The sequence below is a fragment of the Podarcis liolepis genome (assembly GCF_965112155.1).
Source record: "Podarcis liolepis genome assembly, chromosome: 9".
NCBI lineage: Eukaryota > Metazoa > Chordata > Lepidosauria > Squamata > Lacertidae > Podarcis > Podarcis liolepis.
The window spans coordinates 1899740-1916781 of NC_139564.1; the positions used below are offsets into that span (position 1 = coordinate 1899740).

At 48.3% G+C, this 17042-nt stretch overlaps 1 protein-coding gene and 1 long non-coding RNA gene across 10 annotated transcripts in view; one reads left to right on the top strand and one right to left on the bottom strand.

The window, feature by feature from the left end:
• The window catches only part of LOC310686051, a 424340-nt gene that overhangs the window by 233919 nt on the left and 173379 nt on the right, over positions 1 to 17042 (top strand). The window lies entirely within an intron of this gene.
• DYSF (dysferlin) overlaps positions 1 to 17042 on the bottom strand; it is a 195327-nt gene that overhangs the window by 149675 nt on the left and 28610 nt on the right. For all 9 annotated transcript variants that reach the window (XM_083520415.1, XM_083520413.1, XM_083520411.1 and 6 more), the window contains exons 4-12: positions 11379 to 11484; positions 9004 to 9118; positions 8284 to 8471; positions 6300 to 6428; positions 4868 to 4930; positions 3577 to 3627; positions 2364 to 2394; positions 1892 to 2007; positions 457 to 583 (exon numbers count right to left, since the gene is read on the bottom strand). In XM_083520415.1, the coding sequence (XP_083376541.1) occupies positions 457 to 583; positions 1892 to 2007; positions 2364 to 2394; positions 3577 to 3627; positions 4868 to 4930; positions 6300 to 6428; positions 8284 to 8471; positions 9004 to 9118; positions 11379 to 11484 (926 nt within the window). The remainder of the gene's footprint in view (positions 1 to 456; positions 584 to 1891; positions 2008 to 2363; positions 2395 to 3576; positions 3628 to 4867; positions 4931 to 6299; positions 6429 to 8283; positions 8472 to 9003; positions 9119 to 11378; positions 11485 to 17042) is intronic.

The following is a 17042-nucleotide window of genomic DNA, read 5'->3' on the forward strand; positions in this document are numbered from 1 at the left end:
GTCTCTTTCTGTCTTGACATTTGGGAACAATATTTTTAATAGCATTTTAAAGGTGAGCGCCAGCCCAGGAGCTCTTGATAATTCTATTCTATTCTATTCTATTCTATTCTATTCTATTCTATTCTATTCTATTCTATTCTATTCTATTCTATTCTATTCTATTCTATTCATTTACTGGATTTCTATACTGCCCTATATCCAAGGCAGTTCAGAGAATAAAATCAGAATACAAAAGCACAAAATTCATCATCAAAATAAAAACAACCACCACCTAATTGCCCAATAATTCCTGCTTTCTGCTTGTCCAGGGATATTCTCAGCGTTGTCCTACTGTTTCCCTCGGGAGCACAGCCAAGGCCTCCCTCTGCGGCTGGCTCTCCCCTTTGCTCCTCCCCCCACGCTCTTTCTGCAACTGCGTTCCCAGCCCCCCAGCCCCCAGCCCCCAGCCCCACTCACTCTGGGGCAAGTCCTCTGCTCGGTACACTTTGAGGGAGAAATGGGCCCCTCTCAGAGAGACCCCCGTCGCCCTGAGGACGTTTCCTTCGATGTCCTCCTTCTCTTCGGCCGTTTCCTTCCTCTCCACCTGCAGAACAAGCGGCGGGGGGGGAGGGGAGGATAAAAGGAGAGGACTAGGAATTCACCCTTGGAGCTTGCAAGGAAAACTGCACCTGTTGAACTTCGGGGTCCTGTGCACCTTGATTCCAGGCACTGTTCTAAGAGTTCTAGGACTCTTATAAAACAATGCAAATAAAATGTTTCAAGGGCGTTTTAAGTGCATTATACAAATGTGACAATAGATGGCAATGGCGAGATGATGGCAATTCCAATCTGTTTTTCAAAACATATTTTTCTAAAGCATTTTTTATGCATTGAGATCCCACCCTGGTCTAGTTTAGTCGAGACTAATGGTTGTTCATCTGTTGCCTTTTTCCCAAGCTGGGGCCCAAGGTGGCTTTCAACATGTTTAAACAATGCAGGTACATAAAATATAAAAAGCTAAAAACGCATGCAGGATAAGAGGCCATTAAACTGGAATAATCATTAAAACAATGTTTTTTGGAATGCAGGTGATAAAAATCAGTCAAAACAGCACAGGGCTTAAGGACAGTGTGTGGATTCTGGGCTGAATGTTGATTCTTGGTACAACAGAGTGTGGTCAATAGCATTGACTGAGAAACTAACATGCCAGGTGAGAGCAGCAATATACTATATATTCCTTTTATAATATATAGCAACGGTTTATTGAATACATAAATTGTTCAGGCTGCAGCAGGAACCCACACAGTACTCCTGGAAAAGTGGGGCAGGATTTCTTAGAGCAAGCAAATGAAACTTTAACACACGGCGTGATAAAAGTCTGCAATTTCATCAGTGGGGACAAGTTACAGTGGTACCTCTGGATACGAACGGGATCCGTTCCGGAGCCCCGTTCACATCCTGAAGTAAACGTAACATGTGACTGCGCGTCTGCACAGGTCGCGTTTCGCTGCTTCCGCACATGCGCATGACGTCATTTTGAGCATCTGCGCATGCATGAGCGGCGAAACCCAGAAGCAACGCACTCCGTTACTTCCGGGTCGCTGCAGAGTGCAGCCCAAAAATACTTAACTTGAAGCTACTTCAACCCGAGGTATGATTGTACTTGTTGTTTACTGTTGTAATAATTGTTTTCTCAACATTTATCTTCTGTACCATGAACATAAATAAAAAACTGTATTAAAAAGAAAAGTAAAGTCATGGGTCCTGCAATGATGGAGTTTCTCCCCAAATGGTTTGGGGGCCCAGCATGTAAGATCCCCCCAATAAATTTCCACCCCTTCTGGAGATGAGAAAGTGTCACAGCCAAACCTCTTTCTTCTGCCCTTTTTGTTAAATTTAAAGAAATACTCACAGGTGCTTCGTCGCCAGGGCCCAGGACGTACAAGCTGACCTTCAGGTAGCCTTTAGCCCCTGCCGAAAAATCCTCTGGATCGGAAAGGAGGAGCCACTTTCGGAGGAAGGCGTGTCCTGCAGCAGGAAGAGAAGTGCAAATATCGAATTGGCACCCAGGAAGTAGGAGGAGACGCTATTGCTGATTTGATTCTGGGTCACGTTCAGTGAGCTCATATATAAAGCCCTTAAGAACTTGGGACCAACTGAGCTATGGACACACAAGCTCTACGTTTCCCTCTTGCCAAACTTTCTTCTCCTTCCACCCCTAGTTTAATAAAGAAAATCATTCAGTCCTCTGGATAAAATAGTTTCGACATCTCGGAAGTGGCAGAGCACATTCCCTCCCCGCTAAACTCATTTATCTATGCTAAACAAACCAATTCCTTGCTAAAACGAAGTCAAGAGGCAATCGAGAAACAAATTCCACTCACTGGATTCGGCATAAATTGTCCCAACATCCACCTGCAAAACACAAGCACAGAGAATCATAGCGTTGGGGAATTGGAAGGGACAAAATAGGGTCATCTAGTCCAACCCCCTTCAACCCATTGGAAATCCTGAATCGGGGAGAGAGGAATCCCTTTGCTTGCTCCCCAGTCTGGCCAATGTGTGCGGCCCCCACCTCGTTGAAAGACCCCCCAACCCACTTTTCCACCAGGTTTCTGTAGGAAGTGGCCATATGGGGGCTAAGCACAGCTAGTGTGTCTCCCAACACACTATCATCCAACATTTCTCCCATGAAAACAGGGACGTCCCGTTCCATCGTGTTAATTTTACTGTTTATACCCCACCCATCTGACTGGGCGGCTTCCAACAAAGATTAAAAATACATTAAAATGTCACACATTAAAAACTTCCCTGAACAGGGCTGCCTTCAGATGTCTTCTAAATGTCAGGTAGCTGTTTATCTCTTTGACATCTGATGGGAGGACATTCCACAGGGTGGGCGCCACCACCGAGAAGGCCCTCTGCCTGGTTCCCTTTAGCTTTGCTTCTCGCAGTGAGGGAACCGCCAGAAGGCCCTCGGCGCTGGACCTCAGTGTCCGGGCAGAATGATGGGGGTGGAGATGCTCCTTCAGCTCTACTGCGCCAAGGCCGTTTAGGGTTTAAAGGTCAGCACCAACACTTTGAATTGTGCTCGGAAACGTACTGGGAGCCAATGTAGGTCTTTCAGGACCGGTGTTATGTGGTCTCTAGCTGCCACATTCTGGATTAGTTGTGGTTTCCGAGTCACCTTCAAAGGTAGCCCCACGTAGAGCACATTGCAGTAGTCCAAGTGAGAGATAACTAGACCATGCACCACTCTGGCGGGACATCCCAAGATTTATTCAATGAAAATAAGGATGTCGTATTCCATACCCTCCAAAAAATTTCCAGTGAAATTAGGTATGCCCTAAGGAAATGTGGGACATTTAGGGATGAAATCAGAAACTGGGTCTGGTCTCCCCTTCAGAAGCTCTTCACAGAGGAAAAACTACCCCAAGGAAGAGGCCAGGAGCCAAGCATGCAGATAAGGGCCAACAAGGAGACCGAGCCCAAAGGTCTTGCGTGCATTTGTGTCCTCAGCCAGGCATCGTATAGAAGGAACGCAAAGAAGGACCGGTTTCCTAAACCCATAGAAGTGAAATGGAAGGTAGCCCTTACCCGGAATTCTCCAAGGACAGAATCCGTCCGGAGAGAGCGAGAGTCAACGACCTAGAGAGGAGGAAGGAGGAATGTCAGAGAAGCTCCAAAGAGCTCGATACGCAGGAAGAACCTTCTGTTAGTTTGCATCTTGCAGGGGACATGGATCTGCAAGCTTCTCTGGGCCATAAATGGAGCCTCCTGGCCGACCAGAGGCCACCACCTGCCTCCTCTGCTCTTCCCAGAGGCATTTTGGTCGGCTGCAGGCATGGCCTGCAATCTGGCACCAGGCAAAGCGGCTGCAAAGTGGTGCCTCTTCCTGGACTGTGATGCCAAGCTCAGCATGGCGAATCCAAGGGCGTTGATTCAAAGCCTGAACCTAGAAATCAGGAGCTCAGGAAATGAAGACAAGGCAGCGACTCAACCATCCGTTAAGTGAAGAATATTGCAAGACTACAGAACCCAACATGGAGTGCTCATGCTCAGCAGCTGCATCAATCAGAATGAAGCCATCCCACAAAATTTCTGCTCTGCAGATTTTAATGGTGAATATTCAGTGGATCCTCAAATAGTCTTTAGACGACATAGTTGGTGGTATCTAACAGGAGATCCATCCAATAGGTTTTTCTCCAAGAACAATACTGAGTAATCAGGCATACTGTAAACTGCTTTGATTTTTTATTTTAGGATACAGTATAGTGGTATAGAAATATATTTATAAAAATAAACTACTCCTGAACGAAATCACCTCAAATGAACTTTTGACGCAACCAATAAAATGTGTTAGCAATGGGCGAATACAGTAGGGTCCATTTCAGTTTCTCCTTTCCCCCTTTTTAAACTCAGTTTCCCACATCAATTTGCTTTTTTTTTTTAAGTCCTCAAAAACTCTTTGACATTTTACTACAAATTTCTCCTCGTGTTCACAGTCTTGTGTGCCATTTTGCCTTCAACATGCAGGGGTTTATTTACAGAGCAATTTCCCCTAATATAGTGCATTCTTGTATGTAGTTTTCACCAAGATGTGCATCTATGCGCACAGTGTGTCCTGGTCATGTCTCTGCATCTTGTTTGGCTAGAGAATTTCATTGCCAACTTCAGAGAAATGCAAACCTCAAAGGGCTGCTTTGGAAAGTGTGGAGTAGCTTGGTTTGCCGTTAAATTATTATCTTTATTATTTGTTATTTATTATCCCTTCTCAGCCTTTTGGCTAAGACCAAGTGTAGTATTATTTATTAATGTGAACTGAATCTTATTTCTCCCCATCCCTAGAAACAGTCCCCAAAGTGGACACTCCCTGACCCCCACTTACCGTGAGGAATATGGGCTCATCGAACAGCTCCATCGGGGATTCAAAGACATTGAAGAAAAAAGTCTGTGGGGAACAGAAAGAAACATGGGTTCACTCATCACCCATAGGTGCACCCATGCACGCATAAGGCATTGCACACAAGACCACAATGGACGACAGTGAAGCCTGCCTGAAAGGACCACCAAAAGACAGCGCCTCAACCCCCCAAAAATCAATTTTATCTTCTTCTGTCCTGCTCCTCTCAAAATCTAAAGGCCACGCGCCACTTCTGAAAGATGCTCAAAGCTGAGCTATAGAAGGGCGTCCCAAGAACATGCCATTCAGTAATCAAACAGTTCAAAGATGGAGTTAACGAGGGTTGCAGTATTTCAAAAAGTAATGGAGGATGCTGTGATTCCTGCGCTGAAGTGCGTTGAAGGCCCTTGGGGTCCCTTCTGTTAGGATTATGATCACCTAAACAGATGTGTGGAGCTGTTGTATGTTACATGTCTGTTTACATTCCAGGACAGCTTGCTGGGAACTTCCGTTTGGGTATTGCTTTTGCTTTGTGCTTGCTGCTTTTTGCTTGGACACGAAAGAGAGTAGACATGTTTTCTTTGTCCTGAACTATGCTGAATAAAATGCTGTAAATAATGCTTACACATGTCTCTGTCCGCCACTTCCATTGTGAAGAGTTATTCACTCTGCTGATAGAGCGTGCTCAAGTTTCTAAAGGCTTCTGAAGCTATGATTCACTGATTGATGCTGTTCCAAGGGAGAATGGAGTTCGCTTGGCTGCCGGCCAGTAGGCTGGAGCCAGCTGGGGGCCTGCAAGTTGCCCCCATTCCCTGGAGGCATCCCAACATCTTCCTGCTCAATGGTTCTGTGATTCCATGAAACAGGGACACGGGTGGCGCTGTGGGTTAAACCACAGAGCCTAGGAATTGCTGATCAGAAGGTCGGCGGTTCGAATCCCTGCGACGGGGTGAGCTCCCGTTGCTCGGTCCCTGCTCCTGCCCACCTAGCAGTTTGAAAGCACATCAAAGTGCAAGTAGATAAATAGGTACCACTCCGGCGGGAAGGTAAACGGCGTTTCCATGCGCTGCTCTGGTTCACCAGAAGCGGCTTAGTCATGCTGGCCACATGACCCGGAAGCTGTACGCCGGCTCCCTCGGCCAATAAAGCAAGATGAGCGCCACAACCCCAGAGTCGGCCACAACTGGACCTAATGGTCAGGGGCCTAATGGTCAGGGTACCTATATTCCACTGGCTCCCACCCAGAAATACTGAGTGAGCCTCTCCTTTTCCTCTTTGGCCTCCTCAAAAGAGCAGCAGAAGAACATTGTTAGGTGGACAAATGGGAGCCACCTGGTCCGGCCTCCTGTTCTCACAATGGCCACCCAGATGCCCCCCAAGGAACCCCAAAAGCGGCACCTGAGCACAACCTCCTCACCTCATCAAAGACGGGGCAGTTCCCTTTGCGGATCCTGGTCCTCTTGGTCTGCCCGGCGGCCGTGACCTTCACCACAGACTTGATGTTGACTCCAGGAAGCTGCCGGCCTTCAATGACTCGCACCCGGATCTGGAAAGTTGCAGAAGAAGGAGGTTGCCATAGACATCGTCAGGGACTCCTGAGGCTGAGTCGGTTTCCCAAAAGGAGAACATCGGAAGAGCCCAGGGACAGCTGGATCAGGCCAAAGGAGGCCCATACCATCTCCTGGTATGCCCCGCGGAGGACCTTAAGGTCCGCAAATGACAACATTTTGGAGGTCCCAAGTCGCACGGTGGTTAGATTGGTCTCAGCTAGGGCCAGGGCCTTTTCAGTACTGGCCCCAACCTGGTGGAACGCTCTGTCACAAGAGACCAGGGCCCTGCGGGACTTGACATCTTTCCGCAGGGCCTGCAAGACAGAGCTGTTCCGCCTGGCCTTTGGTTTGGACTCAGTCTGACCCTTCTGTTTCCCTCCCCTTATGCTTTTGATCTATGGGCTACTTTAAAATGAGGCTGCATTTTAAATTGCATTTTAACCTTTATTTTAACTTGGGTTTTTTTCCTTTTTCTTTTTTCTTATTATGTTTTTACTGAAATTTTATTGGTGTTAGCTGCTCTGAGCTTGGCTCTGGCCAGGGAGGGCAGGGTATAAAAGTTGTTGTTGTTGTTGTTGTTGTTATCTAGTTCAGCATCCTGTTCTCCTGTCAGATTTCCATTCGGAGACACCAGGTTGCCCTCAAGATTCAGGGGGCCCAGCGTGCACTGAACACCGCAATGTGCATGCGGTGGAAGAGAACAAGTGCTCTGGAGGTGCCAGCCCCTGGATGTGCGACGTGCACCAGGCGTCACGCACACCATGTTGCACCGGTGCAAAGCATGCAGGACCACCTCAAGACCGAAGGGGCCCAAATGTGGAGGGAGCCAAGGTGCCTTGGGCACCCTAGAGTTGTTGAACCCGTCCCCACTGGAAACCCGCAAGCGGGATTCAAGCATAATAATAATAATAATAATAATAATAATAAATATTTATACCCTGCCCTCCCTGGCCGGAGCCGGGCTCAGAGCAAGTAACACCCAATAAAAATAACACAGCATTCTAAAATCAATTCAAAATCATATTAATGGCAACCATTGGGCTAGAGTTCTGTGAGGATTACCAAAGGAGGGGGTCAGGCTGTGCCTTGGCCAAAGGCCTGGTGGAACAGCTCCGTCTTGCAGGCCCTGCGGAAAGATGTCAAGTCCCGCAGGGTCCTAGTCTCTAGTGACAGAGCGTTCAACCAGATCGGGGCCACAGCCGAAAAGTCCCTGGCTCTGGTTGAGGCCAACCTAACCTCCCTGTGGCCCGGGACCTTCGAGATGTTTTTGTTTGGAGACCGTAAGGTCCTCCGTGGGACATACCAGGAGAGGCGGTCCTGGTATGAGGGTCCTAGGCCCTATAGGGCTTTAAAGGATAAAACCAGCACCTTAAACCTGATCCTGTACTCCACCGGGAGCCAGTGCAGCCGGTATAGCACCGGGTGAATGTGATCCCACGGTGAGGACCCCGTAAGGAGTCTCTCTACGGCATTCTGCACCCGATGGAGTTTCTGAGTCAGCTTCAAGGGCAGCCCCCCTGCAATTCCCAACCTCTGTCATCCAGGGACATTTACAACTTCTGACAAGGGAGGGAATAGTAGCCTTTGTGGTTAGCAGCCACTGAAAGCCTCAGCTACTCCCCGAACTTTTCCAATCTCCTTTCCAAGCTGGCAGCCAGCTCTGCCTCCTTTGCAGACATATTCTGTAAGTTCAACTAACGCCATGTGCAAAGAAGGATGTCCTTTGATCTGGGCTCAACTTGCACCACATCCTTCTGCCTCAGGGCCAAAAGTCAGGCCAAGAGGAGGGACGGCAGAGCCTGCAAGTTCGGGTGCAGGGGGGAGCGACCAGAGGAGAGGGCGCTTGATCACCTGGAAGTCTTGCGGCTTGTTGGACAGGAGCTTTTTGGAGGCGCTTCTCCTCCTCTTGGTCCCATGGACCACGTGCGATGGGGGCTTCTTGGGCAAGGAGACTTGATCTGGCGCAGAGGGGCCCGTGGAAGGATCAGCTTCATCGCCCGTCCCAAGGGGGTCTTCAGACTCTTCCTCGCCGGCTGTATCTGGTGGGAACAGGAAACAAGGTTGTTTCGAAAGCAGCAGTTCCCAAACCTTTGGGCGTCCCCTTGGTACCACAGCCTCATTCCCACCACCCTGTAAAAAGCATACCATATTTTTCGCTCTATAAGACGCACCTGACCATAAGACGTACCTAGTTTTTGGAAGAGGAAAACAGCACTGCGATCCCGCTGGCTGTCCTGGCTTATGGACAGCTGTACTCCCTTTAATGAGCACGTGGAGCATGTGTGAGGCTCTTGGGGGCTTTTCCCCGAGGAGGGAGAGGGGCAGCCCTTCTCCCTCCTCAGGGAAAAGCCCCCAAGAGCCGCACACACACTCCATGTGGCTCTTTAAAGGGAGCGCTGAGCAGAGCCTCCCGCCTGCATTCGCTCCATAAGATGCACACACATTTCCCCTTACTTTTTAGGAGGGGGAAAGTGCATCTTATAGAGCAAAAAATACGGTAATTCAGAATAGCTGACCAATCTAATAAATAGAAACCAGAGTAGGACGCGAGGGAAACTGTCTCGTACTGACCTGTCACCATGTCCAGCTCAACGGGGGTTGGATTTGGCTCTGGGGGGGCAGGAGGCGGAAACAAAGGAGCAGCCCCAGGAGGCGGGACGTAGGAGGCTTGCAGGATGAGACACGCCTGAGGAGGAAAGAAGATGCCTGATGGAAGTGGGGTGCTCTGAGCCTTGGCACAGCACACCTGGATGCTCCCTACAAATCCTGGTGAGGCTCAGGTTTGCAGGAGGGCAATTGTGGTCTGCAAAGCAATGTCCTGGTTCACACACAACACTAAGACAAACCATTGCTTCCTTCTGCAAAGTTTGGGTTGCTTTCCAGCTGCTCTTTGCTCTGTCGCTTGTTGAGCAACTGGAGCTCGGGGGAGTCGTCAAACAACCTACGGACAAGGAAGTGTTCTGGGTTCACAGGTAACACCAAGCCATGGTTAACACAAACCATGGTTTCGAGTGAATTGTTCAGCTGTGGGGCAGGATTCCAGTGACTAAGCAAACCAGGGTGCTATTTGCAAACCAGTAAACCTTAGTTTAGTAAGTCCCAGCTTGGTGTTATATGCAAACCAGGCCAGTCACTTTAATTGCCTTCATGCAAGTAATGTCTTGCTGAGTTTGGCCTCCAAAGTAGCTTCTCCCTGGTGCAAAACTGATCTCATGTTGCAACCTAAAGAGAAGCAACAGTGCTGTTCACTTTGGGTGGGAAATATAAAATCTAGCCAGCTGGAAGCATTCTAAGACACAACCCAACTGCAGATCTTGGTACGCCTCTTTTATTTTTACCATCAGATGTGATTCAGCAGCCGGCCACTAAGGGGCAGCCCTCAACCACTCATATCAAGGCCCAGAAATTCAAGATTGTATCAGCAGGCAGATTCCCAAATCCTGCGACTTTGGCGCAGTATCGTTTGCAGGCTGCCTCCCACCGGTGATGGATAATTTCCTAGCTGTGCAAACAATTCAGCAGCAGAATTCCCAGCAAGGAAATGAGACAGAGTCGCCTTCTTTGACCCTGAAGGTTTCCGAAGAAAAGCTTGACTGGAATAATCTCTCAGCGATGCTTCCAAGGAACGTGATTCTGGCCGCTCGGCCAGAGATTTTGCTCCTTCACCAAAGACCCTGAGAAGCAGGAGGCTCAAACCGTGAAGCTCCAAGGTCCAGGAGCCTGATTTCCAAAGCTCTTTTCATACAGGAGATCTGGGAAGCCCTGACGCAGGACCCGAGCAAAAACCCAGGGCCGTCTTTACCCAGGGGGGTGCAAGGGGTGCAGGGCACCCAGGTGTCAAATTCTCCTTTTCCATGTGAAGCAGGAAACAACCTCACCAGACAATGGAACAGCTCTTTTCTTATTTTTGTGGCTGAGATCTCCTGAGCGACACAGGCACCGTTAGGCAGTTCAATGCACATGCATACTCTGTCCATTTCCCTCTCTCCCACCCACCCTTCCAGGCAGCCCCGGCCCCAGGCAAGCCATGCTACGCCACTGCTTTTACTCAGTCCTATCTCACTAATGTCTGCGCATTCACAGATCCACCCGGTCTACTGCCCTTAGTGACACAAGACCCCCATAAAAGTGCGTGGTCTAAAACTGCGTGCACCAAAAACTCCTCTCCTGTGGACTCCACCCACATCAGCTTCTCACGATGGGCTTTATTAAAGCAAAAAGGCTAATTGGACAGCGTCTGAAGGACTTAGAGCAACAGAACAACCTTGGTATGCATCTCCCCCCTTCTCAGTTTGATTCCCTGGCACCATATTTGTATAAATTAACCATCCCAAAATACAGACATGCCTTCACACTGGCCAGATTGGATGTGATGCCCTCTGTCGTACTTGAGGGCAGGTACCAGAAGATTCCAACTGAGAAACGACTCTGCCCCTGTGGAGATGGCAATCTGGAAACAGTGGCTCATGTTCTCCTGTCCTGTCCCCTTTACAAAGATCTGAGGGATGAGATCATCACCCCACTCCTACTTACCATCCCAGGCCGCCCATCTGCGGCCATATTGGTCTTTCTTTTATCAGATCAAAATGATCAGACAACAGCAAAGGTTGCTAGGTTTATCAAGGGTGCAATGAGATTAAGGGCCACTATCTGAACAATAATCTTGGTCCTTTGATTGTCCTTTTTACCCATTGTTTTCTTTTTAATTGCATATATTGCTTGTTTTATGTTGCTATGGCCGTTGGCTAATGCGAATAAAGTTTATCTATCTACGCATTCACAGAGGCTCCCCGGACTTTCAGGTGAGATGTTTCCAGCCATCACTGTTGTGGCCAAGGGTTGATAGGACTTGCCTGAGAGTGTGCACAGCACCATCATCTGGTCAGTGGACTTCCCTTTCCTCCAGCTGCAAATCAGTGAGATGCACCACCAAGAAATGGACTTACCCCAGTGCTCTGCCCCTTGGTGTCCAGCAAGGGAGCGTTGAAGCTGGCCGCCAGGTTGGGAGATGCCAGGACGTCCCGCAGGGGCACATGGGCTTCGCCCAGGAACCTTTGAGAGAAAACAGAAGAAGAGGAGAAACTGTGAACAGGGAAGGACAAAAGTTCTCAGGGGGTTCAGAGCAGAGCTTGGGATATTGGACACAATTAAAGCTCTCTTTAGAAGACGAAGAAAAGTTTAAAACTAGCATTTTAAATGCTGGACATCTCCATGGAAGAGGAAACAAGCTTGTTTTCTCCTGCTCTGGAGAGCAGGACCTGAACCCATGGCTTCAAGTTACAAGATAGGAGATTCCAACTAAACATCAGTGTAATGGTTCACGGGTGATCGAAGTCCCGGCAGGGGTCATCAGGACCGGGGGCAAAATGGTGGGGTGGGAGCAGGAACGGGGGTCCAGAAGCCAGGATTCAGGAAGCCAAGGGTCCGAGGGTCAGGAAGCAGGGAGTCAAGAAGCCGAGGTTCAAGGATCAGGAAGCAAGAAGCGAAACGCAGCAAGGCAGGGAACATGTTGCTGTGGCAAAGAGCCAAAGGGAAATGCTGACCTTATAACCCTTCCCAGCTCTTGCCACCAGGTGCTGTGAGTTACCAATCGGCCGCACCTGTGAGGCCACGCCTTGCCTCTTCAGAACAAACTTAGGAAGGCCCCAGTCCTGCAAAGTCCTATTGGTCACAAGGCCTGGCTCCTGCACGCACACCTGACAATCAGGAATTACTTTCTGACAGGAATCTCAACTAAAGCATCCATGACAGACAGCCTCTCCCTAAAAACCTCCAAGGAAGGAGACTGCAAATGAAGACATATGTCCATGCCAAAACAATCAATCTGGAAAGCAGAACAGTGTTTAACTGTTCCAATGCTCCTTTATAGAATTGTAGAGTTGGAAGGGACCACAAGAGTCATTCTAGTCCAACTCCCTGCAGTGCAGGAATTTTTTACCCAACGTGGGGCTCGAACCCGCAGAGCTATCATTATGAATCATAATGAACACACAACGCAAAGGATGATGGACTGGGAAGGGAGTTCACTCTGCCATCATGCTGCATCCTCTTTAGTCATCTATTTGATATTATTATTATTATTATTATTATTATTATTATTATTATTATTATTATTTATATATCACCCTATACCCGGAGGTCTCAGGACGGTTCACAAAAAAGATACTAAGCATACTGTTGGTTAGTGCATGATGCTGATAATGCCAAGGTTTCAGGTTCGATCCCCCATATGGGACAGCTGCATATTCCTGCCTTGCAGGGGGTTGGACTAGATGACCCTCAGGGTCCCTTCCAACTCTACAGTTCAAGGATTCTGTTTCCCCAGAAGCAAGTCCCTCCAAGTTCAAGGGGACTGAGGTTCTGCAAAGGGTCTTTAAGAGGACTGCAGGCAGCCTTAATCCCATAAACCCTTTGGACCGATCCCTGTTTTCAGGCTGAACATCTGTTGCGCCACTTTGAGACACAATGCTAAGCGCCAAAAGGAAAACCAGATAAGTTAACCATCCTGTCTTGAAGTTCCCTGGAGAGGTGGAGACCTTGCTAAGGAAACAGAGCTGCACTGGCTGGAGACTGACAAGCGGCGGGCGGAGCTGGACCCAATTTAAAAATAGGAAGGAGCAAATAGCCTTCCCAACACCTTCTTGGCAAAACATGCCCAGGGCCGTAAAATCCCCATCTTGGAGAGTCTGCTCCAATGTCTCCCTCTCCACTTCCGCACATTGTCTCCGCAGGAGAGAGGGGCTTTTTTCCGTAGAAATCCCCTTCCTGCTCCTTCAGCTTCTGACGCAAAATGAATCATGACGCAGCTCAACTTCAGGCGAGGTGAGCCAAGGGGAAGCCCGGCTGACTCGAGTTTCAGAGGACACAACAGAAGAGCTTCAGAAAAACCTTTGGGCAAGATCTGGGTATCCAGAAGCGAGAGTCGGTGCATGCATGAGAGGGAACATCCTTCGGTGCTCCTACACTTTGTCCATGCTCAGATGCTGGAGATTTTCCCCGTGGAAGACAAGGGCCTTCTTTGTGGCTGCACCAAAAACGGAAGAACGTCCAGAGGCCCAGCATTGCCCCACCTGCCTCCAGTTGCTTGGTCAAGACTCGCTTTCCTTTTTGAGGGGGATTAAATCAGGGTTTCTCAAACTGGGGTCTCCAGCTGTTTGGGGACTACAACTCCCATCATCCCTAGCTATCAAGGCCAGCGGTCAGGGATGATGGGAGGTGTAGTCCCCAAACAGCTGGAGATCCCAGTTTGAGAAACCCTGGATTAAATGAACTGGAGAAGAACCGGTCAAAGTGCCAGACTAGGACCCCTGAGTACAGGGTTTGAATCCCCCGCTCAGCCATGGAGTTCACTGGGTATAGCCTTGGGCCAGTCCCTATCTCTCTGCTTGATCTGCCTCACAGGGTGGTTGTGGGGTTTCAATGAACAGGGAGAGAACCTCATATATGTTAATAATAATAATTTATTATTTACACCCGACCCATCTGGCTGGGTTTCCCAGCCACTCTGGGCGGCTCCCAACAGAACACTAAAAACAGAATAAACCACCAAACATTAAAAACTTCCCTAAACAGGGCTACCTTCAGATGTCTTCTAAATGTCAGATAGTTGTTTATTTCCTTGACATCTGATGGGAGGGCATTCCACGGGGAGGGTGCCACTACTGAGAAGGCCCTCTGCCTGGTTCCCTGTAACTTCACTTCTCGCAATGAGGGAACCACCAGAAGGCCCTCGGCGCTGGACCCTGGTATCTGGGGTGGAGACACTTCTTCAGGTCTACTGGGCCGAGGCTGTTTAGGGCTTTCAAGGTCAGCACCAACACTTTGAATTGTGCTCGGAAATGTACTGGGAGCCAGTGTAGGTCTTTCAGGACCGGTGTTAAGTGGTCTCGGCAGCCGCTCCCAGTCACCAGTCTAGCTGTCGCATTCTGGATTAATTGCAGTTTCCGGGTCACCTTCAAAGGTAGCCCCACATAGAGCGCATTGCAGTAGTCCAAGCGGGAGATAACCAGAGCATGCACCACTCTGGTGAGACAGTCCGCGGGCAGGGAGGGTCTCATCCTGCGTACCAGATAGAGCTAGTAGACAGCTGCCCTGGACACTACCTGGAGCTCCTTGGAACTGGGATATAAATAAATGCAGTTTCTGAAGCGGTGGACAGAACCCTCAGATTTCTTCTGGACTTTTGAGGGTGCATAACTAGCATATGAAAACAGGATGAAGAAAGCTGGCAAGGAGCACCCTGGCGCCAAGGCGTCAGAGGGCAGTTCCAGACTTATCTTGGGTGGTGTCCCCTATCAGGGAAAATACAATAGCAATTCACCCTCTGCTCAGATTATAGGGAGGGGAGAATCCTCGCAAGGAAGTCCTGTTAGGAAAGTGGGACTAGCTTTCTCATTTGGGGGGCCTGAGAGCCCAGCAGCAGTGGGGTTGGCTGGACGAAAGAGAGAACTGTGGTGTATTTAATACAGCAGCACATGCAAAAGCTTGCAGAATCGTAGAGCTGTAGGATGGGAAGGGAACCCCAAAGGTCATCTGGCCCAACCCCGTGCCCTGCAGGAACCACAGCTGAAGAATCCCCGGCAGATAGCTCTCCAGCCTCTGTTTTAAAACCTTGCAGGCTTCCCCCTTCTGAGGGAGGCTGTTTCGCTCTTGAACAGCTCGAAGGAGCACAAGGTGGCAAACATGGTTCTCCCTGCCCCCAATTAATCCCCATAACAACCCTGAGAGGGAGGTCAGGCTGAGAGGCAGTGGCTGGTTTGTGGTGGGAATGTAGAGAAATTAAAATTTTTGGGAAATGATATATAATGAATTGAAGAAAATGTTTAAAATGACATTTGTTAAAAAAAACTGTTAGGGATTGTAGGGCAAGACCTGCCAAGGAAAATAAAGAATCTATTTATGTATGCAACAACAGCAGCAAGAGTCTTGATAACACAAGGATGGAAGAATGAGGAAACCCCGACAAAAGAACAGTGGCAAGAGAAATTGGTGAACTATGCAGAGCTGGCTAAACTAACATATAAACTGAGAGATAAGGACAACTGTGACTTCAAAGAAGAATGGGGACTCTTTACAAATTACTTAAAAAGACAACAAAATGAATTGGACTCCTTGGCAGGTTTTGAATAAACAGACACAAATTTATTGATTGTTAATATAGAAGATAGATAATATAAGAATTTATACAATTTTACAGTATGCAGAGAATAATATATGTTGAAAAATCAGAGGAGCTGAGGGATGTCTTGGGGGGGGAGGGAGGGCTTGATGGGGAGGTGGGGGAAGGGGGGAAATAATGAATATGAGATGTTTTGATATTTTGATATGTTGAAATTGTTAATAATTTTTTTTCAAAAAAAGAGAGAGGGGCTGTGGGTGGTCCCCAAGGTCCCAGCCTGTGAGTTTCACAGCTGAGTGGTGGAATTCGATCCCTGGTCTCTCCCTGGTCCAAGTCTGATGCCCAAACTGCTACAGCACCCTGCCTGCTTCCCCACTGCTGCATGTAACCCTGGAATGGTTATAAAAGAAGACAAAATATCCAGCTAATCTGATGTTGGCATGGGGGCAAAAATGCCCCCGGCCGCTTCTCCTCTAGAGGTCTTTCCAATTTTGAGCATTAAGAAGATCTGACTGACATTAGGAGCCGCTCAACAGGAGGGCTGTGCAGTAAATCGCCATATCATTGAATACCGGTAATGAAATAAAGAACCTTTTAATGAGGGTGAAAGAGGAGAGCGCAAAAAATGGTCTGAAGCTCAACATCAAAAAAACGAAGATCATGGCCACTGGTCCCATCACCTCTTGGCAAATTGAAGGGGAAGAAATGGAGGCAGTGAGAGATTTTACTTTCTTGGGCTCCATGATCACTGCAGATGGTGACAGCAGTCACGAAATTAAAAGACGCCTGCTTCTTGGGAGAAAAGCAATGACAAACCTAGACAGCATCTTAAAAAGCAGAGACATCACCTTGCCAACAAAGGTCCGTATAGTTAAAACTATGGTTTTCTCAATAGTGATGTATGGAAGTGAGAGCTGGACCATAAAGAAGGCTGATCGCTGAAGAATTGCTGCTTTTGAATTCTGGTGCTGGAGGAGACTCTTGAGAGTCCCATGGACTGCAAGAAGATCCAACCTCTCCATTCTGAAGGAAATCAGCCCTGAGTGCTCACTGGAAGGACAGATCGTGAAGCTGAGGCTCCAAGACTTTGGCCAGCTCATGAGAAGAGAAGACTCCCTGGAAAAGACCCTGATGTTGGGAAATATGGAGGGGAGAAGGGGACGACAGAGGACGAGATGGTGGGATGGTTTTTCTCGAAGCTACCAGCATGAGTTTGACCAAACTGCAGGAGGCAGTGGAAGACAGGAGTGCCTGGAAGAGTTTTTATTTTTATTTTCTTGTGGTGTTTACATGGTTGGTTCCCTGTAAATAGCTTTCATCCATATTAAAAGGGATAGAATGTTTATTATTATTATTATCATTATTATCATTATTATTATTTAAAGGAGACGATCTTTTTGCTTTCTTTTTTGTCCTCCCTCCCTTTGATTAAAAGCGAAAGATTGGTGGGATGAGGGCTTGGGGGGGGAATGGAGGGGAGAAGATTTAGCTG